This window comes from Sclerotinia sclerotiorum, genomic scaffold (genome assembly GCF_000146945.2).
Source record: "Sclerotinia sclerotiorum 1980 UF-70 scaffold_14 genomic scaffold, whole genome shotgun sequence".
In the NCBI taxonomy this organism is placed as follows: Eukaryota; Fungi; Ascomycota; class Leotiomycetes; order Helotiales; family Sclerotiniaceae; genus Sclerotinia; species Sclerotinia sclerotiorum.
Genome location: NW_001820822.1, coordinates 322,895 through 348,079, shown reverse-complemented (window position 1 = coordinate 348,079; position 25,185 = coordinate 322,895). Strand labels below are relative to the sequence as shown.

The 25,185-nt window shown below is 43.4% G+C and overlaps 9 protein-coding genes across 9 annotated transcripts; 7 read left to right on the top strand and 2 right to left on the bottom strand.

The window, feature by feature from the left end:
* Nucleotides 1–687: 687 nt before the first annotated feature.
* SS1G_09741 (hypothetical protein) lies at nucleotides 688–4,022 on the bottom strand (the record flags this gene model as incomplete). The annotated part of the gene is made up of 5 exons (XM_001589058.1): nucleotides 688–2,276; nucleotides 2,535–2,683; nucleotides 2,739–3,254; nucleotides 3,606–3,674; nucleotides 3,736–4,022. 5 exons carry the CDS (start codon nucleotides 4,020–4,022, stop codon nucleotides 688–690), a joined length of 2,610 nt encoding a protein of 869 aa, XP_001589108.1.
* A 933-nt stretch (nucleotides 4,023–4,955) lies between these two features.
* Nucleotides 4,956–5,206, top strand: SS1G_09740 (predicted protein; the record flags this gene model as incomplete). The annotated part of the gene is made up of 2 exons (XM_001589057.1): nucleotides 4,956–5,065; nucleotides 5,140–5,206. The coding sequence occupies 2 exons, from the start codon at nucleotides 4,956–4,958 to the stop codon at nucleotides 5,204–5,206; spliced, it is 177 nt and encodes a 58-aa protein (XP_001589107.1).
* A 1,461-nt stretch (nucleotides 5,207–6,667) lies between these two features.
* SS1G_09739 (hypothetical protein) lies at nucleotides 6,668–7,352 on the top strand (the record flags this gene model as incomplete). The annotated part of the gene is made up of 3 exons (XM_001589056.1): nucleotides 6,668–6,886; nucleotides 6,951–7,221; nucleotides 7,279–7,352. 3 exons carry the CDS (start codon nucleotides 6,668–6,670, stop codon nucleotides 7,350–7,352), a joined length of 564 nt encoding a protein of 187 aa, XP_001589106.1.
* A 611-nt stretch (nucleotides 7,353–7,963) lies between these two features.
* Nucleotides 7,964–9,661, top strand: SS1G_09738 (hypothetical protein; the record flags this gene model as incomplete). Its single annotated transcript, XM_001589055.1, has 3 exons — nucleotides 7,964–8,179; nucleotides 8,246–9,486; nucleotides 9,532–9,661. 3 exons carry the CDS (start codon nucleotides 7,964–7,966, stop codon nucleotides 9,659–9,661), a joined length of 1,587 nt encoding a protein of 528 aa, XP_001589105.1.
* Nucleotides 9,662–11,523: 1,862 nt separating this feature from the next.
* On the top strand, nucleotides 11,524–13,551 carry SS1G_09737 (hypothetical protein; the record flags this gene model as incomplete). Its single annotated transcript, XM_001589054.1, has 3 exons — nucleotides 11,524–11,609; nucleotides 11,852–12,281; nucleotides 12,373–13,551. The coding sequence occupies 3 exons, from the start codon at nucleotides 11,524–11,526 to the stop codon at nucleotides 13,549–13,551; spliced, it is 1,695 nt and encodes a 564-aa protein (XP_001589104.1).
* A 275-nt stretch (nucleotides 13,552–13,826) lies between these two features.
* SS1G_09736 (hypothetical protein) lies at nucleotides 13,827–14,702 on the top strand (the record flags this gene model as incomplete). The annotated part of the gene is made up of 1 exon (XM_001589053.1): nucleotides 13,827–14,702. The coding sequence occupies one exon, from the start codon at nucleotides 13,827–13,829 to the stop codon at nucleotides 14,700–14,702; it is 876 nt and encodes a 291-aa protein (XP_001589103.1).
* A 319-nt stretch (nucleotides 14,703–15,021) lies between these two features.
* SS1G_09735 (hypothetical protein) lies at nucleotides 15,022–19,068 on the top strand (the record flags this gene model as incomplete). Its single annotated transcript, XM_001589052.1, has 4 exons — nucleotides 15,022–15,078; nucleotides 15,378–15,501; nucleotides 15,944–18,849; nucleotides 18,922–19,068. The coding sequence occupies 4 exons, from the start codon at nucleotides 15,022–15,024 to the stop codon at nucleotides 19,066–19,068; spliced, it is 3,234 nt and encodes a 1,077-aa protein (XP_001589102.1).
* A 516-nt stretch (nucleotides 19,069–19,584) lies between these two features.
* On the bottom strand, nucleotides 19,585–19,872 carry SS1G_09734 (predicted protein; the record flags this gene model as incomplete). Its single annotated transcript, XM_001589051.1, has 2 exons — nucleotides 19,585–19,670; nucleotides 19,842–19,872. 2 exons carry the CDS (start codon nucleotides 19,870–19,872, stop codon nucleotides 19,585–19,587), a joined length of 117 nt encoding a protein of 38 aa, XP_001589101.1.
* Nucleotides 19,873–21,896: 2,024 nt separating this feature from the next.
* On the top strand, nucleotides 21,897–24,158 carry SS1G_09733 (hypothetical protein; the record flags this gene model as incomplete). The annotated part of the gene is made up of 1 exon (XM_001589050.1): nucleotides 21,897–24,158. One exon carries the CDS (start codon nucleotides 21,897–21,899, stop codon nucleotides 24,156–24,158), a length of 2,262 nt encoding a protein of 753 aa, XP_001589100.1.
* Between the last annotated feature and the right edge of the window lie 1,027 nt (nucleotides 24,159–25,185).

Below are 25,185 nucleotides of genomic sequence, written 5' to 3'. Positions count from 1 at the left end.
AAACACGTGACTTGGAGCTTTTGGAGCTTGAGGATCCAAAAGGATCCAAGGGAGCATGAACATCTATATAACCAAGATGGATTCCCTTTGTATAGAGCTTCGTGCTCAAGATCAATCAGTTAGTATACTCTACTATTAGTTACGAATTGCATTATTGTCATTACTTTAAGTCCCTGCTTGACGCCTAGTTATAAACCACCTCGAGAGCCTAGAGCACTTTCACGTGATCTAGACGGCAAACCTCGTAACGAAAACATAATATAAAAACATAATATAAAAACATAATTCAAAAACATAATATAAAAACATAATATAAAAACATAATTCAAAAACATAATATAAAATAATAAATATATTCAATTAATAAATAATAATTAAATAACTAAAATTATCATATACATTAACCAAGACCCCAAGGAGATTAATACCCGGAAATCTCCGCCAGAATAATATATTTGTATAACTTATCTCGATCCAACCCAACCAACGCAACAAACCTTATCACAAATTGTCCTCCTGGATATCTTCATGATGCCTATACCTGAAATTTCGTAAAGGAATAATCCCTCCGTGTTGTTTCCCAAGCGATCTCAACATCCAGTTTCCTTGCCTCGCTAATTATATTTTACAATCATAAAGCTATCTACCTACATACAAGGCCTATCTTTTCCTTTCCAACTAATTCCCTCACAGATCACGAGAAGGTGGATACGGCTGGCCACTGACAAGATTGATACAATTGTTCAATAATAATGCAGCTTCGTGCAATAACTCCCATCGTGTTTCCTGGAAGATACCTTGGAGAACCATGAGCAATCCAGAACATCCATTGAGCCCGGTCAAAATTTTCAGTTCTTCGGGATTATTGATCGAGCCAAATCGTCGCAAGTAGGCTCGCATATCTCGGGCTTGATCAGTCTTTACATGACGATCAGGGACCGGAGCAGTGGTTGGTCCTTCAAGAGCATAGCCATAGCACCAAACGATCAGAGCAGCAAAATATAAAACCCAAGGTCTGTTGAGAAGAACATCGTCGCGAGCAGAATAATCCACTATCGAATCCAGTTGTGCATGATCGTAGCCATGAGACATTGAGGTGGGTTTCTCGGGAAGGAGGACAGTGCAGAGAAATTTGATGGCATAAAAGGTTGCGTCCCTAGCTTTCGCAGTCGGTGCCCAAATGTCTTGCATTCTTCTTTGGGCACTGTTTAAGTCTTGTGATCCGATCGTGCGGCCAAGAAGACGTTTTGCTCGGGCAAATATTTGACAGTCGACAACGTCAACATGCATGGCCATGTGTGCGAGATGATGGAGCACTGTCCTAGATTGGTATACAACATTATTTTCTTTACCAGTGTAGGCATATGGCCCTGGCATATTTTCGGATTGTTTCAGCAAAGATGAGTCGAAATCTTGCATCCAAAGGTCGAATGCTCGAGTCAAAGATCCTCTCCATTTGTCCCGGCCGCCCAGTGCCTGCGATACGCCTAACGAGTTGACTTGCAGATCACGTTGATTCATATGCCAGCTGACACTCAAGAGGCCAGCCATCAAAATTGTACGACCAAAAGAGTTTGTCCTCACGTCTTGAGCATTAAGGGTCCGTTTAAGACCTTCCAAAAACGATATAGGTTTCATCCCACTCGCTTGAAGGCTTGACTCCAACCTACCAACCTCAGCACTACTTGTGGCAGTCCACATGGCTTCATCGCATGGTAAAGGGAGACGCATTTCGTGAGCAACCATAACAGTAGAATGCCCGAACATTGTTGCGTGCGTGGAGTCTATAACAAATGCCGCAAATGCAGCACGTCTTGTGGCTTCATTTATAATCCAATGATTCCACCACTCGTCAGGTGTATTAGCTGCTGACGCTGACGACTGGCGTGAATCATTGTGTCCATGTTTGTCGTCTCTCGCACTCGGGGGAGAATCCAATGCAGAACGACCTATCAATGAACTACCACGACGCATCAAAGTGATTGTGGTTGCGTGATGGATATGAGCTCTTTCGTGAAGTGCTCTGGTCGAGTACATTTTTTCATATATCTCCAGTAGTAACAGAGCCTGAAACACCCATAAACTTGCTGGAGGACGGAATTGATGGTCATTAAATATCTCCCATCTGAGGTGCCATGCTAAAAAATTCGACAAATCCGCGCCGGCTTCCGTCACTGCTGGACCGTGAGCCTTATCAAGAAGCGAGGCACCTATAGCCATCATTGCGATTAAAAGGAGATCTGGTGTCCTATCTGGAGAAAAGGTTGGTTTGTGTACTGTAAGGAAAATTAGCAAGGTTTACACCGCCCGTCTAAGAGCAAAGAAAAGTCCTACATATTGGCATTTGGTCGCTGAAATGTAACCAGTAACTACCGATGTATGTTTGCATCATTTTTCTACTCATCATGTGATTGTCTTTACTACGGTCCCCATCGACAAGTTTCTCCTTCTTCTGCTTAACAAACGGTGCATTTCCAGTCTCGTTGAATCGCTCTTTGATCAAGTCAATAATGGCTTGACTCTTTTCTTCTGACAAAACTGTTCTGGCAAGCTGGTATCAAGTAAACTAGTTACAGCCATAGGGTGGTGAGATTGTTGAGCAGCTGGAGGATAGAAACCTCCATTGCCGAGATCATTAGTGAAGTATGGAGCATAATACTGGGCTGTAGCATCAGGGTAGGTGCTAGAAATGTAAGTTGAATATAAAACAGATTAAAAAATCGGGTCGAAATACTTACTTTGGATAAGGTTGTGAATTCATTTGACCCATGTCGTTTTGTTGGGTGCTAAAAAGATAAGCTACGAAGTCTTCCGGGATGGCGCAAGGGGATCGATTGTAGCATCCTTCGCCGCCAAATACAGGCATCGTGTTTGATACAGCCATTTGATCTAGAAGCATCATGTCTGGGCCTGATTGTTGGGCTTGGCTAATCTCATTTGGATATTCAGCAGAAACTGGAGTCTGGAGCAGTGGCTCAGTCTCACCGGAGTTAATCGTGTTTGCAGCCACATTCGCAAACCCCGAAGGCGGTAAGCTAAAAGGGGGAAAATTCTGTTGACTTATATATGCCTGCGGGCTGTGTGCCTGATTGCTACGGTAGTTTTGGTTATTTGAGGCTGTCGGTAACATACCATAGTGGCCAACATTTGGTTGCAGCGGTCTCGAGAACTCTACCGACTTGGCATCGGGAGTTCCGAAGCTTGGATGCCGTTGGCCTCTGCTGTTAGAACTGGCAGATGATGTATTCTGGCCCCTATGAATCATCTCAGAATCAGAACGCTTGTAATTGACCGAGGGATATCCATCTCCGCCATTAGTTGATCCACCACCGGGATATGTTCCAGATGCTGGGTTAGTCACTGGGGAGTATGAGGTAGATCGAATGTCTTGTGGAGACTGGTATTGAATTTGTGTTGTGCGTATTGTGGGCCCCATAAGACTCGGCCTTGTCACTTCAGGAGATGTGGACCCTTGAAGTGACTGTGGTTGCGGGATCTGTGATACTGGTGACCCTTGACTCAAAATTGAATCTTTTCTGTGTAGTTGAGACCCTTTCGCAGTATGTCGGTCTCGATGCCTGTTACACAAATCCTGCCTAACAAACGTTCTTGAACAACCGTCAAAGTCGCAGTTATATATTTGTTTCGGGGTATGATTTAGCTGGTGACGGTAACTAAAAGGAGAGGATGTCAGCAATGAATCAACGGATGCAACTACGATTGTGTAAATCTCACAGATGTTCGGCTCTAGAGTAACTCTTTCCACAGCCTTCCGTAGAACATTCGAACTTCTTGTCCAGGCCTTTGCGACTTCTCCTCCGCTTTCTTGGGTGACCATCATCACCAGAAGTGTGACCTTCCGCAATTTCTCCATGTGAGAGCTCCCCTTCATCCTCTGTAGGTTGCAATGAGGTACGGCTTCGCCGTCTACCGCGATTCTTGTTGTCAATCTCTCCGTTTGGCCTGCGTTGTAGCATGGGATCGGCTATTTGAGACATGACAGGCGCATCAATTTGAGCCATTATGCTAGATGCTTGCAAGGTAAGAGGATGCGCAGCTAGTATTGAAGTCATAATCTCATACTCTTGTTGTACGAAGGCGCAAGAAGTACGATACACTGGTTTATCAGCACTTCTGTCGAGAAGTTGAGAGAGTATTTAAGAGCTTTATAAAGCTGAGATTGGCGCACAGGGTGGCGATGTCACTCTACCGTCGACCGAGGTCAGATTGGATGAAGCATGTTATGTGTGAAGGAAAAAAGACTAAGCAAGAGCAATGCAAATGAGTGGAGATGGGTGGTAAGCTAGACATAATGCAAAACGCAGAAGATGTCCCCAGACTCTCCTACGCATCAAGTAACGCGGGGAAATGTGCTGTACGCTCCCTGCTCAACACGAGAGTGCTCTGTCGGACAGATGATGGAGCGCAACGTGAGATGTGGCTAGGTCATGCAAGAAGACACGCGGTGGCCAGAAGCTGACGAGCGCGCATAGGGCGCTTGTATGGGATTAGGCAAAAAAGAAGGAAATAACTATTGGAAGTAACAAGAGGTACGACTATAAGAACTTTTCAAAATTACTCACTCATGCTTTCAAAATTTGTGTTATTGTGTTTGTGTTATCGTGTTATCGATGATAAGGTGAGAAATGGAGGGGAAACCGCGATTTATTTCGTGCTAAAGTTTTGAGTTTGTGCTTGGTGAAGCGTAGAATTTATGATGGGCGGATGGTGGGTGGTTGTCTGGGGCCGGAAGCTTTTTCTTCTTAGCGGATCAGTGAAGCTGTGGATCTTGCGGGGGATCGTAAGGTTACCATAGACTTGGCTGGATCGGGTTCTTTTGGTTACTTGGGTACTTCTTTTTTATGAGCTCGGTTTCTATCGGTCCGGGAATCGCTGGCCGCATTGAATTGCATGAGTACCGGTACACTTGGATTCTCGATATAGGAAAGTTCCTCATGCGTACCGAAACCGTTCCCAAGTCTGATAAGGATAATCTGTTTGATGGATGGCCTTCTCTCTTTGTACACGTTGTTGAGGGTTTAAAGTGCTTTTCTAAAATAACCCCGTTCGTTTGTGTTTGTGGGATTGATTATGTTCCGATGGGTTAGGTGAAGTTGATATTTGGTTGAGATTGTGTAGGATGGAAGGCTTTCCAAGAGATCAAGAGAAGTTAAGACTTCGAAAATGTCTTTCTGCTTACAGATGAGGGTCGAATTGTGCTTAAGATTGCTAGGCTTGCAGTGCCAATTTGGCGGGAAAGGCGATTGAAGGATTTGGAGTGGTTGGTTAATCTTTAACCTTGAATTTCATTTTCTCAGCTGCATGGTGCTTGTTCTTTCTTGTGCCGTGTTGTATCTTGAAAAAGCAGAAATTGTGTTCATCACCAAATTTTTACTCTTTGCTTTTTGTTACCTGAAGAAAGTTTCAGTAACAAACCCCCTAGTTGTTGATAAATGCCAAACATATACCTAGGTACGTTAATAAGACTTCGAGTTGTTCGGGACATTCTAGTCACACCCGTCACGAGTCTCCATGAAAGTCATGTGTACTGTTGTGGCTGGCTTGAAACCGGAGGATTTAATATAGATTATAGATTATAGATCATAGATCATGTATATTGCAACTTTACAAATCATCCAAATCGATATATTCACCTAGACTCAAGGTTATTCCCATTCAAAATTCCCTCTGTCCTCCTTTTCTTCATCGAAAGTTGTGCGAATTCAATTGAGCACGATTTTTTTGATTAGATCTTTTCTATTCTTTTCACCATAGATGTACGCCAAATAAAAAATTTACAAGGAAGAAATGAGGGGTTTATTGAGACTCCTTGTAAGCTGCAGCTACTAGGACGGAATCAAAAAATTCATATTAAAAATTTGGCCGAGATCTTTTGTTGCTTTTCTCCTCGTGAGAACATAATAACTTTACTTTAGAATGAATGATGTGAGGAAAGAAAGGTACGCTTAACGCCATCGCCGTCTTCCGATAAAGGCTCGCTTGACTCCTTAAAACCTTATCATTCCAAGTACGGACTATGCTTTGATGAATGGCCAATGTCACAATTGATTTGGAAAAATGAATTCTACTTCTTATCTGATCACTTACTTTTCTGTACTCAATATGGACAGAATCTTGGAGCTTATGTTATAGTCTACTGTGAGACCGTCAAAAGCCTCCAATCTCGAAGAACAATATCGTGACCCCTTACCTACTAGGTAGGTAGGTAAGAAGTCTCGAAAACAGCCAGACTGGTCTCTACTCCGTGCAAAACATCTAATATTAATAACTCTGTAACTTATCAGTGCATTACCGCATCGTGCCTTAGTAAAGTGGCTCTGACAGCATTTTGACCCGCTACTAATTAATCCGGGGTACTGAACCACTGACCACTGAACCATTAATAAATCTATCCAATTTCGTAAGCCCCAATAAACTTTCACGCTGTAGCTTGCTGTAGCTTTAACTTTCACACTGTCTTGTCGGAACTTTTTTATTCACTTGTTACCCATGACGAACTTCACAGTCAATTATTTTTCAACACCACATCATTTAAGTCCTACTACCAATGTAATTAATTATTATTTTCCAACTTCAAATTATAATTTTTCAACAACGGAAAATACAGAACTATAGGCTCCAGAACCGTCTGTCGTTTCCTTCCAAAATGCGTAAAGCGCCTCGTCCCCAACAGCCTGATGATTCAGAAGCATCAAGCACCAAGGAGAAAGGAAATTCAAATTCTACACCCGCTACGAATGGGAAAGGAAAGAGAGTTGCAAGCAGTGCAGTTAATGCAAATGCATCGGGCGCAAATAGCACACTCACTGCGCCTAGCGCTGTAGCAGGAGCTGCGGGAAATACCAATACTGATGGCAATGTTGGAGTATGAACTTCCGTCATCATATTTCAACTCGAGCACAATAGCTAACATATAACTTCTTCCATAGATACAATGGTCAGAATTTGACCCATCTGTATTGCACAGTTACCGATATGAGCACGGGATGAATACGTCTCCAGCCTTCAATAGTTCATACAATCAAATTGTTCTCTCCCAATCGAGTATCGGCCGTATGTCACCAACTATGGTTCGCAAGAAGGAGCATAAGAGGCAGAGCAAAGAGCAATTGGCCAATACTGTGCGCAAGCATTTCAACAGCCAATCTGTCAACGAAAACGACGTTATCGTAAAATTCTTATACAAAGTTCGATATCAGGGTTAGTCGACATATTGTTTGCGTAGTTGGCAATGAAACCCAAGCTAATTATTTACAGATAAGAAATTTCGCATGAGATTTATGCCACAGCTGCGACATATGGAGAGATCTCAAGTGGAACGATCCGCATAGCATACGTACAGACAGGTTTTTGACCTACTTGGCTTCGATTCTTCAAGATATGAAAACAGCTCTATGTTTAATGATTCAGTGAACATACGGCAAAGGAGTAGTGTTATAGGGGGTAATTGGGTTAGAATTGTATAACACATTGTACAAAAGTACCTATGGGGAGGATTCTTTTCGTTTCAGGGAGTTGTGGAGTAGGAATTCTGGGGATTTGCATATTTGGAATAATGAAGATCATGACCATGGACAGCAAGATAAAACCAATACATATCAATACATTTTCGGACCAAGCAATTCATCTATGAATGGAAGGTTTCGGTTTTTGCATATCGAATTTTTTGATTTCCATTTGAAGATTTTCAGCCTTGCACGATTTGTAATGGTTTGCCGGGGTTGATTCTAATCATCCAATCAGATTCTAGCTATCTCAATTGATTGCCTTGCTCCGGCAAAGAAAAAAAATATTGGAGCTTTCCAGAATGATCGTTGATATTCATGATAGTTTTAGTTTTACTGCAGCGATACATTCACCTCTCACAGTCTTTATTTGTTCCTATGACCTTTGCAAATTTTGATATATTTCTCATATAAATTGTGAACATCATTTTATCATAATGAAAACAGGAACAACAGGCCTGACGACAGGCCTTTTGTCGAAGGCCGCCACTCCATCTCGAATTCTATGTTCTACCCCAGCAAGCCAACATCGAGCATTGAAGAGGGATAACAACAAGTCATGTCAAACACGAAATCTTTCAACAATATGCGCCTCGAGAAGGAAATGCAAATATTCTCAGCAGGACCTGTCATTGAAACCAATGCAGAGACGTGTGAGTAGCTATTTATTCAAAATACTTCAATGCGCATCACGAAGTACTGACCCAGAATTCTTTTAGTCTTTTCATGCATCAGCGAGATATCAAGCCACGAAGAATCCCTATGATGTTCTCGGTGTAGACAAGGGCGCATCTGCGTCAGCCATTAAGAAAGCATATTATGGTCTTGCTAAAAAGTTCCATCCAGACACAAATAAGGATCCAAATGCTAAAGATAAATTCGCCGAAGCACAATCTGCTTATGAACTGTTAACCGACCCACAGAAAAAGGCAGCTTGGGATCAGTATGGGTCTGCAGCATTCGACCAAGGAGCAGGACCCGGACCTGGTGCTGATCCATTCGGTGGTGCGGGGGGTTTTGGAGGTTTTGGGGGTGGATCTGGCGGGTTCCCGGGTGGAGGGTTTGGAGCCGATTTCAATTTCGAAGATTTGTTTAAGGGTTTTACTGGAGGAAGAAGGGGTAGAAAAGGCGGTGCCAATCCATTTCATCCCGAGGAAATACTTGTCGGAGACAGCATTGAGGTTCAAACGAATATCTCCTTCATGGAAGCAGCAAAAGGGACGAGCAAAACCATCAACATATCCCCACTATCCACTTGCAAAACATGTCGCGGAAATGGCATGAAATCTGGAACGAAGCGGTCGTCATGTAGATCTTGTGGAGGAAGTGGTACACGCGTGCATTCTATGGGTGGGTTCCAAATGGCTTCGACTTGCAGTGCATGCGGTGGTCACGGAATGGTGATTCCATCTGGAGGAGAATGTGGTACATGTTCTGGAAATGGAGTTGTGCGTGAGCGTAAAACGATCAACGTCGATATACCTGGAGGAATTGAGGATGGTATGCGATTGCGATTGGATAGGGAAGGTGACGCCCCGGCTACTGGTCAAGCTGCGAACCCTGACAGCCCTTCACAACCTGGTGATCTTTATGTACTTGTTCGAGTGGCTACGGATCCCAAATTCAGCCGCTCTGGATCTGACATCTTATATACCGCAACGATCCCTCTCACAACTGCATTACTTGGAGGTGAGGTCAAGATACCGACCTTGGATGGAGATGTCAGTGTTAAGATCGCAACTGGAACCGGTAGTGGAGATAAAATTACTTTAGGGGGTAAAGGTATGAAAAGGTTGGAAGGACGTAAAGGGGGAACTGGGGACCTGAAAGTGATATTCAAGGTCCACATGCCTAAATCTCTCAGTGCTAACCAGCGAACGATTGTGGAAATGCTTGCCGATGAGATGGGTGATAAAACAGCGAAGCGTGTCATGAATGTTGGCCGTGCCTCAAGTTCCTCGTAAGTTCAGTGTCATGTTCCCAAGCTGGGCACTGACAGAGACAGATCAAACCCATCGAATACCGAAGAGAATCACAAGCAAGAAGGATTCCTCAAATCCGTCTGGCAAAAATTTACAGATGGCGCTAATTCGCCCAAGGAGGGCGACAAGGAGGACGAATCCAAGAAGAAATGAAGCCAATGACGAAAAATTTCTGTATAGTAAATGGCAAAAAAGTAGAAATACCCCTGTGTAGAGAGGAAAGGGTAAATCGATGGAGCATCGCGCGTCTCGAAGATACGAACGATGGCTGTCAATTTACGAATGCATGTCTCTAGAATGCAATTTTAGAATATGTTTATGACGCATACCTAGTGTAAAATAAAATGATATCTCAACTCACAGTCTGTGACTTGACCAAAGATCTGATGTTGCCCTCAACTTCCCCAGGCAAAGGACTTTTATCTTCGCCTGACGTCCCGCTTCCATCCCATTACCGAGAGTACTCATCTCGGGCCGTATGAATCTGGAGCCTCCTAGATGTGATGAACCTTGGAAATACGAAACTTCTCTACCAATCAAAAATACATTTTAGGAGCTGCGGCTTGCCTTTTCAGCCGATTCGTTCATTTATTCTATTTTTTTTAGCTATTCGGAATTTCGAATAAAGAAAGGGGAATTGAAAAGAAAATGGGGTTGAATGGGATTCTGGGATTTGTAAAAGATATATGATGGTTTCAAAGTGGTGATTTGTTTTGAATCATTAACTGTTGGATGAAACATTGTGAACATCTTGCCGGTACACCAGGTATATGGCTGTCGTGACGATTAGACAACGGTCTGCATTGAATATATTAGCTATTTTGCATGCTGCATTCATTTGTGTACGGAAAGGCACAGCATAAAGAGTGCCATGTGAATTTCACAGAGAGATTTGTTCATACTCCTGTTGATACCTAATTAATGATGGAATGGAATGTCAAAGTAGCTGGAAATTGAGGTTATAATATCATTCATTTTGTATTGTGCTGATTGACTCCCTTATCTGGACAGGGCGCTTATTACATACGCTCATACCCTATAGTTTGAGAGACATCCCATCACCATCAAGGTGTGATGGTGGGCCATGATCTAATTGTGATTGAAGAACAAACTGTTTGTTAATTAGGTAGGTACTAATGTTTCTTCGTTTCTGTCTTTGTGTTGTGTGATTGTTATATGTGATTGATGTCTAATGATGGAGGATAGAGGATGGAAATAACATCTATGTCTGGGTATAAAAGTAGAAAAGAAACTGATATTTGAGTCGGTATTCGATATTTAACAATATAATAAAATCATTCATATATAATATTCATCATCATTGTCGCACGAAATGTCCTCTAGGCTCTGGCGCTTATCTGAGTAAATCTGGGTCTCCTGAAAGGCCGCAGGAGAAAAAAACAGTGCAGATTCCCTGTATTGTAGTACCAGCCAGTGCCCTGTAGTCCCACAAGCTCACACAAATTAATGAAAGCTTGGGCACCTATCAACCTACCTACGTACCTACGTGCCTACCTGCCTGCTGCTTCATCGGATATTACTTTCCCTTCACACATCTGAAATCACAAACATTTCCTACTTAATTCTTTAATCTATCAAATTGTATCACATATCACACTATCACAATCCCAAACTATCAAACTGTCAAACTACACAATAATAACTCGCAGTATTATATACCTGATGACTAGCTACTAGTAGGTATGAGATAGCCATGAATGAAATACATGAGTGAAATCTTGCGCAAGGATCGGATCATTCTTTTCAAGATACTGCGCACCCAAATAAATTAACAAGTTAACAAGTCTTACCACTGACGACACCAACCCCTCCTCCCCACCGCCTTCCAGTCCACATTCAACGAATATCGGTGTGCACAATATTGTCGATTTTATTTGTCTTTTACCTTCAGTCAAAACTTATTGAATTCCCTCCGAAAGTGACATATTTCCTTCACTAATTTTGCCCGGCCATCCACAATCAGGGTGTCGAGCATCATCCGCTCAAATCTCGAGATGCAAGCACCGATGATATCAGTGCCTCTCAAGGCAACCAACGAAATCGACTGGATACAGCCGTTGAAAAACTATATCAGACAGACGTATGGTGACGATCCGGAACGATATGCGGAGGAATGTGCTACCCTCAACCGCTTGCGACAGGACATGCGAGGAGCTGGCAAGGACAGTGCTGCGGGAAGAGACCTACTTTACAGATACTATGGCCAGCTGGAATTATTAGACCTGCGATTCCCGGTCGACGAGAATCATATCAAAATTTCCTTTACTTGGTGAGGATTTGACCCAGCGAGAGATGCTGGGATTTTGCTTACAACGTTGGCAGGTTTGATGCGTTCACACATAAAGCCACTGCACAATACTCCCTGGCATACGAAAAAGCTTCGATTATATTCAACATTTCTGCCGTGCTATCATGTCATGCAGCGCATCAAAACCGATCAGAAGACTCAGGCCTCAAAACTGCGTATCACTCGTTCCAAGCATCTGCCGGCATGTTCACTTATATCAACGAGAACTTTCTCCATGCACCATCCACGGACTTAAGTCGAGATACAGTCAAGACTTTGATTCAAATTATGCTTGCTCAAGGCCAGGAGGTATTTCTTGAAAAACAAATCGCCGACGGTAAAAAGGTTGGACTATTAGCAAAACTTGCTAGCCAAGCAGGTTATTTGTATTCTCAGGCGCTAGAGGGGACCCAGGACAACGTAAATAAGGCCATATTTGAGAAAGTTTGGCTACTGGTGGTACAAGTAGGTGCTTCTAATACTCCTTGTCTAGTTTTTGGAATACATTTTGGACATATTGATGTTCCAGCGCGAGATCGGTACTAACACAAAATAGATCAAAGCAAATTACATGTCATCTCTAGCTCAATATTACCAAGCTCTTGCAGATGATGATGCAAATTCACATGGTGTAGCCATTGCACGACTACAGGCAGCAGAAATTTCATCCAAGGATGCCAGCAAACTTGCTAACAGTTTCCCCGGAAATGTACCCGTCAATTCGAACTTTACATCAGAGACGGGCGCAACATTAATAGAGATTAACAGGCGTCATCTTAGTAATGTGCAAGAAAAACTTGCTGAACTTATTAAGGACAATGACTACATCTATCACCAGACTGTACCAGCCGAAGCAGCTCTCACCGTAATCCCCAAGCTTCCAGCGGCTAAAGCGATACCGGTTAGCGAATTATACGCTGGGCAAGATATTCAGCGTATCACTGGACCTGATATCTTCCAAAAGATTGTGCCCATGTCTGTTACGGAGTCAGCCAGTTTATACGACGAAGAAAAGGCGAAATTGGTGCGGGCAGAGACGGAGCGCGTAGAAACCGCCAACAGCGAAATGGCTGCAAGTCTAGACTATCTTAGATTACCTGGAGCGTTACAGGTTCTTAAGGGCGGTTCTGATCAAGAACTGAGCGGGGGAGAAGACTTTAGGAATTGGTGCGACGATTTAGCCGGGCATGTTTCTCCTATGTCGATATTTGACTCTTTGAAATCAAGCAAAGAGGCTATAGTATCAATATTGGACAAAAGCAGCAAGCAGTTGGATATGGAGGAGAGCGTCTGTGAGAAAATGCGGTCGAAGTATGAAGGAGAGTGGACTCAACAACCAAGCTCACGACTTACCTCTACACTTCGAAATGATATACGAAACTATCGTGAAGCTCTTGAGGAGGCTGCCCGTAGTGATAATCAACTTTACTCGAAAATTTGCCAGCATGAGGTTGACTTTGACGAAATGCGCTCTGCTGGTGAATTAGGCGAGTCTGATGTGCTCTTCCAAAGGGCGTTGATACAGGTCGGAGGAAAGTCGAGGAATACCGCCGGGAGTCCTAGTTCGCGAGAAGGAAATCTACTCGATGATGATTTTGACGATGGCAAAAAGAGCGTCGCAGAACAGATAGCCAAAGTTGAGGAGATTCTCAAAAAATTAAATCTAGTGAAGCGGGAGAGATCACAAGTTTTGAAAGATCTAAAAGAAAAGGTTCGTGAAGTAACTTGGATCTAGTTTTTTTGTGACTAATCATAGAGTAGGCACATAATGATGATATTTCTCATGTCCTCATTCTCAACAAAAAGTCTATCTCTAATTATGAGACTCAGCTTTTCCAAGCAGAGCTTGAAAAGTACCGACCTCATCAGAGTCGTTTGTTATCCGCGAATCACAAACAATCATCACTAATGAAAGAACTGACACTCACATTCAATGATCTTCTGCAAGATAAGAGAGTCCGATCTGAGCAAAGCAAATATGAGACTATAACCCGACAGCGGTCATCAGTAATGTCAAAGTATAAGAGGATTCATCAAGAATATCTAGATCTACAAGCTGGTCTTGAAGGTGCAAAACAATGGTATACCGAGATGAAGGATACCGTTAATAGCCTCGATAAGAATGTCGAGACATTTGTCAATAATCGTAGGTCAGAAGGCGCTCAACTTCTAAACCAGATCGAGCAGGATCGAGCGAGCAATGCAAATGGCCATGCGGATAGGGAGCGCGAGCGTCTCAGAGGATTGATGGAACGCATGTCTATGGACCCATCGACCTCGCCAACATCCGGCAAACCCCCTCGTAGGGGGTCCAATGCATACAGCAACACATCTCCATCAGCAAGGTACCCAAGTACAAATTTTGCTGGACAGTACCAGGTACCCACCTCGCCACCCCCACAAACTACTACTGCACCTCCGACACGCGGCTCTATACCTGCCCCTGCTAACGGGGGATATTATCCTCAACAACAACCCCAAAGGGCCGATCCTTATGGTTCAGTCCCTGGGAGATCTTCACCATATGGTCAATACAACCCAAGCACGCATTCCCGCAACGCCTCCCAGCCCATGTCACCTCCACCAAATCAGAGCCAATTTCCGCGCTCACCTCCGCCGCAGCAAACTCAATTCCAACAAAATCAACACCACTACGCGACAATGGCACCGCAACAACAGGGGCAATATGTCCCAGCTGGATATGTACCCCCGCCCCCACCACCAGGGCCACCACCCCTTGGCCCTCAACAAACCTTTCACCAAGCCGGCAGTTCCATAACAGGGCAGAATGACTATGGATATGGAAATAATGCTGCTTCTCATCAACGGGCTGCGTCGCAGCAAAGTTCGAATGATCCTTGGGCCGGCCTTAACGCATGGAAGTAAAGAACCCGGAGTACATTGGAAAATTTCAGACATTTGAAGGAGCGAACATAGGGAGATAACAACTTGGCTTATGGGAGGATATGGCGCCGAGGACGAAGGAATTAGTAAATGGAGATTGTGATACCAATTCATAATGGCAATGGCATGGAGAAAGGCAGGAAATGTATTTATATTCTCTGAAATGACAGAACCATCTCTGTTCTACTTGATAGTACAATCCTGCAATTTTGCAAATAAATCTACACGCCCGTGGTCAATTTTGCTAAATGTGGCCCGGCTACAAGTACTTCAAAGCTTAGAATATGAAAGTTTATGAAACATGGTGGAAATGATTACTCTGATCATGAAAAGATGTATAGCGTACTCCAACAGATATGTCAGTTGGTCTTCCTGATACTCCGTACATGAGGGAGGACTTCTTTTGATCTGCCCTTCCTGTCTAGATCTTAGTTGGGTAGCACTTGCTAGAAAGTTTGAGAGTATTAGCAGTGGGTGCCAGGGACTGACGAACCGTTTTAAACCCTTCAAATTATGTAATTAATACAATCTCGAATTGAATGATTTCAAAATTCTTATTCTTGTTCTTTGAGCTGCATGAATACTCGAGTAATTCATGAGGTTAAAAGTATATAAACGAATACGAGTAATAATACAAATTTCGTATCTGACCATCAGTCTGTGCACCCCACTGATGGAGGGGAATTCAAGGCCCGCCGGGATTACGTTTTACCGAAGTTTCGGGGAACCGATATTGCCGATGAGCTTAGAAAGCACTCTGGACATCATGACGGAGCAGATCGTAAAATGGTATCTAGGGAAGCTCATAGAATAATAATTGTCACCCATCTACGACTCACGATTGCCATCCGCGTCAACCCTTTTCCTCCGTTCTAAATCAAAAGTTTTTATTCTTTTCTCCCATACAATTTAGAGATTCTTTATCTTCTGTATTCCATTTCTTAATTACCTATTCTCTCCATAATAAAAAGCTATGCTTTACGGCCAAAACTTACCGTGGCGGATTGCGCTTCGAAATGTAGCCATTAAACAAAATACAGAGGTATCGGGTACGATCTTGAGGAGGACAATCAGACAGCATCATGTAGGAACCGCACATTCGTTGGCGTCTCTGCGACCTGCTACGATCCGTCCAGCTCTGGGTGGCGTCGCAAGGTTTTCAACATCTCCTTCTAGACAAAAAGATTTCCCGAAAGATCTTTTTAATCAAGCGGAAATAACAGCAGCAGAAGATAAGAAGGAGAAAAAGGCGAAGTCGAAGACTGAATCGATTGAGGAAGTCAGTGGCGAGAATGAAGTGGAGGCCAAGAGCAAGACAAACGAAGCATCATCCTCTAGTAGCAACGCTTCTTCTGGAAGTGCAATTGATGCGAAAGGAAGTAGTGCTGGTGGTGCAGGTGATTCTGGCAGCGGTGATGGCGGAAAAAAAGGCCGCAAAGGAAGTTCGGAGAAGGCTTTGCAAAAGGCTACGGTTCCAGAGGTGTATCCACAAGTGATGGCAATTCCAATAACCAAAAGGCCTCTATTTCCTGGGTTCTACAAGGCTGTCACTGTGCGAGATCCCAATGTTGTAGCTGCTATACAGGATATGATGAAGAGAGGTCAACCATATATTGGAGCTTTCTTGTTTAAGGACGACAACATGGATAAAGATGTCATTGAGAACATAGATGATGTACATGATGTCGGAGTTTTCGCACAAATAACCAGCGCTTTTCCTGTTCATGGGGATGATTCTGCTCTGACCGCGGTACTTTATCCACACCGTCGAATCAAGATGTCTGCTCTTATCAGCCCCGAGCGTGAGGGCGCTGATGCAAAGAAAACCGAAAGCACCCAAGCTGAGCCGCCTGTTCCTGAAATCATACCCGCAAAGTCTACCAATGAGGAAACTTCGGAGAAGAAGGGCGATGTTGTAGCCAGCTTCGAAGAAGGAACGGTTGCGCAGAAGAGTGCGGAACGCCCCGTATTGCCATATGAGCCAATATCGTTCCTACGCAAGTACCCTGTCAGTTTAGCAAACGTGGAAAATTTGACGGAAGAGTCATATGATCCCAAGAGCCCGATAATCCGTGCTGTCACAAATGAGATCGTAAATGTGTTCAAGGAAGTGGCAACTCTTAACAGCCTCTTCCGAGACCAAATTTCTACATTCTCCATGAGTCAATCATCGGGCAATGTTATGTCTGAGCCAGGGAAGCTTGCGGATTTTGCTGCTGCTGTTTCTGCTGGTGAAGTCTCTGAACTCCAAGATGTACTTGAGACTCTTAATATCGAGGAAAGATTACAGAAGGGCTTGACTGTCTTAAAGAAGGAGTTGATGAATGCTCAGCTACAATCCAAAATTTCTAAGGATGTTGAGAATAAGATTCAAAAGCGTCAGCGCGAATACTACCTGATGGAACAACTGAAAGGTATTCGCAGAGAACTCGGCATCGAGTCTGACGGCAAAGACAAATTAGTCGAAAAATTCAAGGAAAAGGCTGATAAACTTGCGATGCCGGAAGTAGTCAGGAAAGTCTTTGATGAGGAAATCAACAAACTAGCACATCTTGAACCGGCCGCGTCTGAGTTCAATGTGACCCGAAATTACTTGGATTGGTTGACGCAAATCCCTTGGGGTCAGCGCAGTGCAGAAAACTTCGGAATCAATAACGCAATGACTGTACTTGATGAAGATCATCATGGTTTGAAAGATGTGAAAGATCGCATTTTAGAATTCATCGCGGTTGGAAAACTAAGAGGCACCGTGGAAGGTAAAATCTTATGTTTTGTTGGTCCTCCTGGTGTAGGTAAGACGAGTATTGGTAAGAGCATTGCCAGAGCTCTCAACCGTCAATACTACAGATTCAGTGTTGGAGGTCTTACAGATGTTGCGGAGATCAAGGGTCACAGAAGAACATATGTTGGAGCACTTCCTGGACGAATTATTCAGGCGCTAAAGAAATGCCAAACTGAAAATCCATTGATCTTGATTGATGAGATTGACAAAATCGGACGAGGTCATCAGGGTGATCCAGCATCTGCACTTCTGGAATTACTGGACCCCGAACAAAATACTTCTTTTCTCGACCATTATCTTGATGTACCCGTGGACCTTTCTAAAGTTCTTTTCGTCTGCACCGCCAACATGACTGACACTATCCCACGGCCTCTATTGGATCGTATGGAAATGATCGAGTTATCTGGTTACGTTGCAGATGAAAAAATGGCGATCGCGGAGCGCTATCTTGGACCAGCGGCCAAGGAATTGGCTGGTTTAAACGACGTTGATGTCAATCTTAGTAGAGAAGCTATCGAGGAATTAATTAAGTCTTACTGCCGAGAGTCTGGTGTTAGAAATCTCAAAAAGCAAATTGAGAAGGTTTATCGCAAGTCTGCTTTGAAGATTGTACAAGATCTTGGAGAGAGTGTTCTCCCTGAAGAAGAGGCTTTGACTGAAGAGGGCAAGGCAGCGTTGGAAGAATCTAAGAAAGATCAGACTGATGTTAAAGAAACACCGGGAACGATTGAAAAAGAGACTACTGAAGTACCTCGAGTTAGTCTCAAGGTTCCTGATGATGTGCATGTCACAATTGGCAAGGACAACCTTAAGGATTATGTAGGCCCACCCGTTTTCACCTCAGATCGCCTATACGATGTGACCCCTCCAGGAGTTGCAATGGGCTTGGCCTGGACACAGATGGGTGGTGCTGCATTATACGTCGAGTCAATCCTTGAGAGCGCTCTGTCACCATCTTCTACCCCTGGCCTCGCTACAACCGGTAACCTTCAAGCTGTAATGAAAGAATCAACCACCATCGCATATTCATTCGCCAAGTCAGTCATGGCGAAGAATTTCCCAGAAAATCATTTCTTCGACAAAGCCAAGTTACATCTTCATTGTCCCGAAGGCGCGGTTCCAAAAGATGGACCGTCAGCGGGTATTACTATGGCATCATCTTTACTTTCTCTCGCTTTGGATCGTCCGCTGGATCCTACGATTGCCATGACAGGTGAACTTACCGTTACTGGTAAGGTTCTGAGGATTGGTGGATTGAGAGAGAAGACTGTAGCCGCTAGACGAGCAGGCAGCAAAATGATCATTTTCCCAGATGACAATATGAGTGATTGGTTGGAACTTCCTGCTGTAAGTACATATCACTTGCATCCATTTCCGAATCGCATGCCATGTAGAGATGATTACTAATGAATCAAATAGAACATCAAAGATGGAATCGAAGGAAAGCCAGCAAAATGGTATTCTGATGTCTTTGACCTAGTCTTTCCAAATCTAGATAAAGAAGCAGCAAATGGTCTGTGGAAAGATCGATTGACGAAAAAGAAGGGGGATAAGGAGGATGAGTGAGTTGCGCTTATGAAAATGGCGAATGATGTATATATTAGAAGCTAGTTAAAACTAGTGATGTTAGTGATAACTTGGTTATATTGGTGCATGCAGCGATCCATGTTCTTTTCTTTTAAAGCATGATGATTGACGAGCGGAACCATGGGCATTTCTGGCGTTTGGGGATGGGATTGGATTGGATGGGATGGGATGAATGGAACTCTACTCTGCAAATTTATGTACGTTTCTATGCATGGAGATGGCATGGTATGGCATGGACATGGCATTGGGGTGGAATGATGGCGAAGGTGCATGAATGGGAGATGGATGGGGAGATGGGAGATGCGGAAGGAAGGAAGGAAGAAAGGAAGGCGAGGGAGGGGAATTACTTCTGATCTAGGTACTAGGTACTAGGTGATATTTGAGGTTGGTGTGTTTGATTTTGATGTGTTTTAGATGGTTTATGGAATTGTGATGTGATGGGGTTGTGATGTGGTTGTGACTTGTTATTTGTGAGGTTTTATCCAGTTTCAAGTCCTAATCGGAAAGGAATTGCCATGGATGAGTTCCGGGTATTTGATACATGGTCTTGTATCGCACCGGATCACGCCTTCCAATCAATACTATACTCATAAGTAGAAATTGTAGATACACCTCCTACTTTCCTTATGACTTCATGAAGTACTCACCGGAAGGAACTGGCCGTGGATCATTGCGGATAATTGATATAATCTCATGATCCTATGTCGTACCAGATCATTAACTCATAATCAGTAATATACGCTCGAGCTTACTTTGTATCTTGCCCATCCTCGTCATCTTCATGGTGATCAACTTTTCTGGCGAGTTCCCTTATTCCCTTGTTCTCGGATGAAGTTAGCATAGTTCCTCGCGATATTGATTAGTATCCTCCGTACATTTCGTGGTACCGATACTTATAAGTTACAGTCAGTGGAGCTGAGTAAATGTAAGTAGTGCGGGGACAGAGGGACAGGACAGGACAGGACAGGACAGAGACCAACAGGTTATCGTAACGGTGAGCGGGGCGACCCTCTAGTTCCAAGGTATTGGAGAAGAATCAATTTATTAGTGCTAGCTCGTTCGTTTGTTCGGCCTTGTGCTGTTAGCCTGTTGATAGCCGTGAGCATGGAACCTCTACAGATGCAGTAAGCCAAATCTCATGGCGAGTTTACCTAGTAGTTATGTTCTTATTATTACTGCATTAGGCATGCTCGTATGCAATTTGTAGAGCGTCCAAGGTTGGAATCGGATATTTTAGGGTTCTCGCCTGAGGAAAAAGCTAGGGAATGGTCAAAAGCGCATGATTGCATACGTGGGCGATTAATAGCAAGAAGCCTCATGTATACCCAAGGAGTGGCTTGTTAATGCCCAACGAGATCTCGATGAGATGGATTTTTTATGATATGACGAGGATATATCGAGGAGGTGGTGATCTGATGCTGATGTAGCGATGTACTGTACTTGCGTGTAGTTTGGGGGATAGATCATAGATGTGTGTACTACATCCTAGGAACGTACGGAGATGGAATTTTGTATGGGGTCAGGAAATACAAAGTACTGTTTTGGTTGATGTTACCGTAACACGGTTTTGTATGTCCGTGGTCATGAAGTAAATTTGTGCTTCGTGTTGAGATTCAAAGGGTGTGAGGGATCGGTATGTGAGTTGGATGTATTGTGACGAGAAAATTGTGATCAATACGTAAGTCTTATCTAACTGTAATGTGTAAAAGATTTGATGATGTGCTTGACGATATGATGATATACTTGATGATATACATAATCTCGTCATCATCATCAAATCCGTCCGATCGGGGCGTTCAACATGTGAAACGAAATGTCTCAAGAATTAAAACGAGACATTAATTGAAAGAAAGGAAGATCTTACCAGGTAGTAGGCTATTCTTCCTAGGCACTCCGTAAAGACAACCAGTGGGGAAAGTGGAATGAATAGTGGAGAGATGACATTTCATCCCACCAACCCCCCTCGATGGAAAAATGCAAAAGATCTAAGACTTTCCTAGACTTTGCTAGACTTTGCTAGACTTCCTACTAACTATTTTGTTCCTGAAATTCCGGGTTATTGTTGTCATCCTGCCCTGAAAAGTCAAAATATCTATGCCACCTCATATATTCTTGGGGAAAATGCACTCACTCACGCACTGCACGCACTGCATTGATGCATGTGTATCACACAAACCACAAACCACAAACCGCAGCACAGCAAATCATTGATGATGCTCTATTTGCTCTTCTCGTTTTTCCACCTTCCTTTAATTTGAGAGAGTACAGCCTTCTTTTTTTCTTCCTCAATTGCATTGCATCTTTTAATCCTTTTTTTCTATTCTTGAAATATACCCATTTGATCTTGTTCAATTAATTGTTTTTGATATGTTGTACGAACAAGGCTGGGGAAATTGAACAAGTTGATCTTATTCACGACCATCTCCAGGAAAAATTCAATAAACATCGACGTCAATATTTTAGAACGAGATACTTTTCTTCGCGCTTCCGCTTTTTTAATGCTTTTAAACCCAATGATACCCTTTTCTTCTTAATACATTGAAAGAGCATCGTGTGTCTCTTTACTCCATTTTACCGGATAACTGCTGGCGACACAAACAATTTACCCCGTACAGTCATCTTCCAAGCCTACCGAATCTTTGAATGTGACCCTTCTTGAAAAGAACTCATATTGCCATTTTCCCCCGTGTTATTTCATTACTGCAGATGTAGGAAATAGATTTCTTTTGCGCAATACTTCAATTCGAGTGTACTGACAAATATCCCAGTTCATGGGAAAATACTGGTTTAAATTTACGAGAAGGACAATGGCACAAAAGAGGCCAGGTGTGCCAGCATCGAATGATCATAAACTATCTTGGTTTCGAAAGTTCATCTTTCCTAAGAAGGATGAGCATCATACACCACCAACCTCCCCACCCAACCCTCCACCGGTACCGAACGAGGCTCAACCGCCAGGGTTAGCTCGTCGAATTTCGAGAAGGGTTGTCCCTGGACTTCCAAGAGCGGGCACCTTTAAAAGACAACAATCCGAGCTGAGAGATAGATTAGAACCGGTCAAGCCAAATGCTGCTGAAAGGCGGACAGCTTCAGTGGACCGTCGAATAAATAATTCGCATCGCTCATCTTCGGCTGCTTTGAATCGTGGTCCGAGAACCAGCGCTCCTGAATTTCTGGAAAGGGCGGAGACTCTCGAAAATACGTTTGATGGTGTAGCTGTGCGACCACCTACGGCAACCACAAATGAACATGAGAATGAATCTCAAGGTTATGTGGATGTTTCGAAGGAAGAGAAGCAGGGCTCAAATTTCGAAGACCAATCGATCTCTACAGATACATTTGACGAGATAATACTCGAGGAGCTGGAGAAGAAATGGATCTTGAATTTGAGCATGCATTTCCGAGACAAATCTAAAAGAGAGAAGTTCTTTGTTACCTATGCAGAAACACCGACACATTGGCGAAGGGTCACAATCTCGCTGGATTATAGAAATGCACCGAGTAATTCCCTGGAGGAGGAGCTACAGCGGACAAGATTCCAGAGAGACAAGAGTGCGCGCATTTACGAGGCTATTCGGGAATCACTTCCGGACATACAATTCTACGATACGGTGACAAACCTCAAGTTGGAGACACAGGAGGAAAGACTCCACGTTCATGTCGTGGAAGATCTCTCCGAAGTTATTCACTATCCTCCGGTGAAGGCTCTCAACCACCTTCCATGTCGCAGAGTTCTCGAATCAGAGCTTGAATTTGATTCCCATCTATCCGGCTTCGTTTACAAAGTCATCGTGGGCGGGCAAGTCTTTATCAAAAAAGAAATCCCAGGACCAGATCAAGTGGAAGAATTTTTATATGAGATTAATGCCCTACACAAACTTTCCGGATCTCATAGTGTCATTCAATTTGGCGGCGTCGTACTCGATAATGAAGCAAAATGCGTGAAAGGTCTTCTGATTAGCTTCGCCGAGCAAGGAGCATTGATTGACGTTATTTATGATGGTGATGGTGGGATCCCCTGGGAAAGACGGGAGCGTTGGGCCAAACAAATTGTTCATGGACTTTCCGAAATTCACGAGGCGGGCTTCGTTCAAGGGGATTTCACTTTATCTAATATTGTTATAGATGCGAATGATGATGCCAAAATTATCGATATCAATCGACGAGGTTGTCCGGTTGGATGGGAACCTCCAGAGGTTGCTGCATTACTCGAAAGCAATCAGAGAATATCGATGTACATAGGCGTCAAATCCGATCTATATCAACTTGGGATGGTTCTCTACGCATTGGCCACTCAGCACGATGAACCAGAAACTCTAAGGCCGTTAACATTGTCAACCTTCCCCCCTGATGTGCCGAACTATTTCCTGGAAATTTGTGGTCGATGCCTTAGCGAGGATCCGCGAAATCGATTGCAAGCTTCAGTTTTGCTAAGCATCTTTCCTGAAATTGATGATTATCGTGATTTCTATGACGATCAATCGCCAACTCCTATTGTCATAGATGTTAAACATGCCGATGAAGGGGAACTTTTGGTCACAGTTCATGATAACGAGGAACACGACAATGATCTACCAGAAAGAGGTCGATCACGTTCTAAACCTTATTCACCACCATTTATGGCATCCAGATCACCAGAAGCCTTGATTACAGATTTGAAGACACACAATATCCGGCCGTCACAGATTCAATTACCCTCATCACTTTCTGGGTCTGATTACTCCAAAGATCAATCCGAGCAGCAGCGGGATAATTATCAAAACACTTCAACTATAGAGAACTCGACATTAGAGACTCGACGTCAAGATTCTGAACGTCGATCATATTCAGAAAAGGATACGACTGATATCCGGTCCAATCTAACGACAGAACAAGCGCGAAACACAGTAGCGACACCTAATATATCAATGGCATACGCGGGGGATTTAGCACACATTGGAACCGGCGTCGATGGTGCACATATGGGATCCTTTACATTTGGAGCGGTTAACCTAGATGATGATGATTTAACGATAGATAACGATGCAGGCAATGTTTTCTATATGGAGGAAAAGATATCAGTTGCATAGCATGACATCGTGAAGGATGTGAGGAACAAATATGCTTTGGATGGAAATTTTCACGCAACTAATATAATGACTTCCTTTTCTTTTCATGGATTGCACGTGTAATTTTGGTTTGGATCTTTGACTGGGTGGCAGGTATTCTCTTTAATCGTTGGTGCTTCGAAAGTGTACGAATACGATATCAAGAATATGAAGGGAAATACAGCTGAGCTGAACCGAACAGGCCCGGATGAACGATGAGATGATTATCATCACTCTTGAGACCCTTTTCTATTGATTCCTTTACTCTACTGATCGATATCATAGCCGCTTTCCGCAACATTGATGTTTTTCTTTTCCTACCTACAGAATCTTGTCCATGAAAACTATGAATCCTATCGGGTCCGTGATCGGCTAAAAGTTCATCTCGGAGGGCTCCGCCCAATAGGCTAGACATGGAGATCGTTAAATCCTAATCCATGCTATGGGACGACTAGACGGGGAATGGGGGTTTTGATAACGATTGCTTATCTATCCAATTGTGTTACTCGATATGATTTGGTGGCACAGATTGATTATTATTTTTTTTTGGGTAGAAACTAATCTTTTCTTACGGATCCTCAAATGTCAGTTCCCACGCCTTATCTCCCACGGCCGTGGGCGGACTCCATTTATTGTCTCTGGGAATCCAATTGTCGGTCTTCCCGCTGCACTTTAAAGTGGTGAGGGGGGTCTTAGTAGCTGATTTAGCTTGTAGATACACACGCACTACTAGGTTGGTGTTCTGTGACCTTGAATCGGAACTACGTCTGGACTTCTTTCATACGTGTGACCTTCTCCGATTTCTCTCTCATTTCTTATTCTTGTTGTCGTCGTGAGTTGCGATATATATAATTGAGTATCTTGGCTTTGGTTGATATCATTTTAATTTGTCATTCGCCTTGTACTGTTCATTCAATTGCTTGCTCAATTGTCCATCTGGGATTGTGACTTGGACTTTGAGGTTCACGGATATCAGTACATCGACATCACGAAAGGAAGAGATTACATC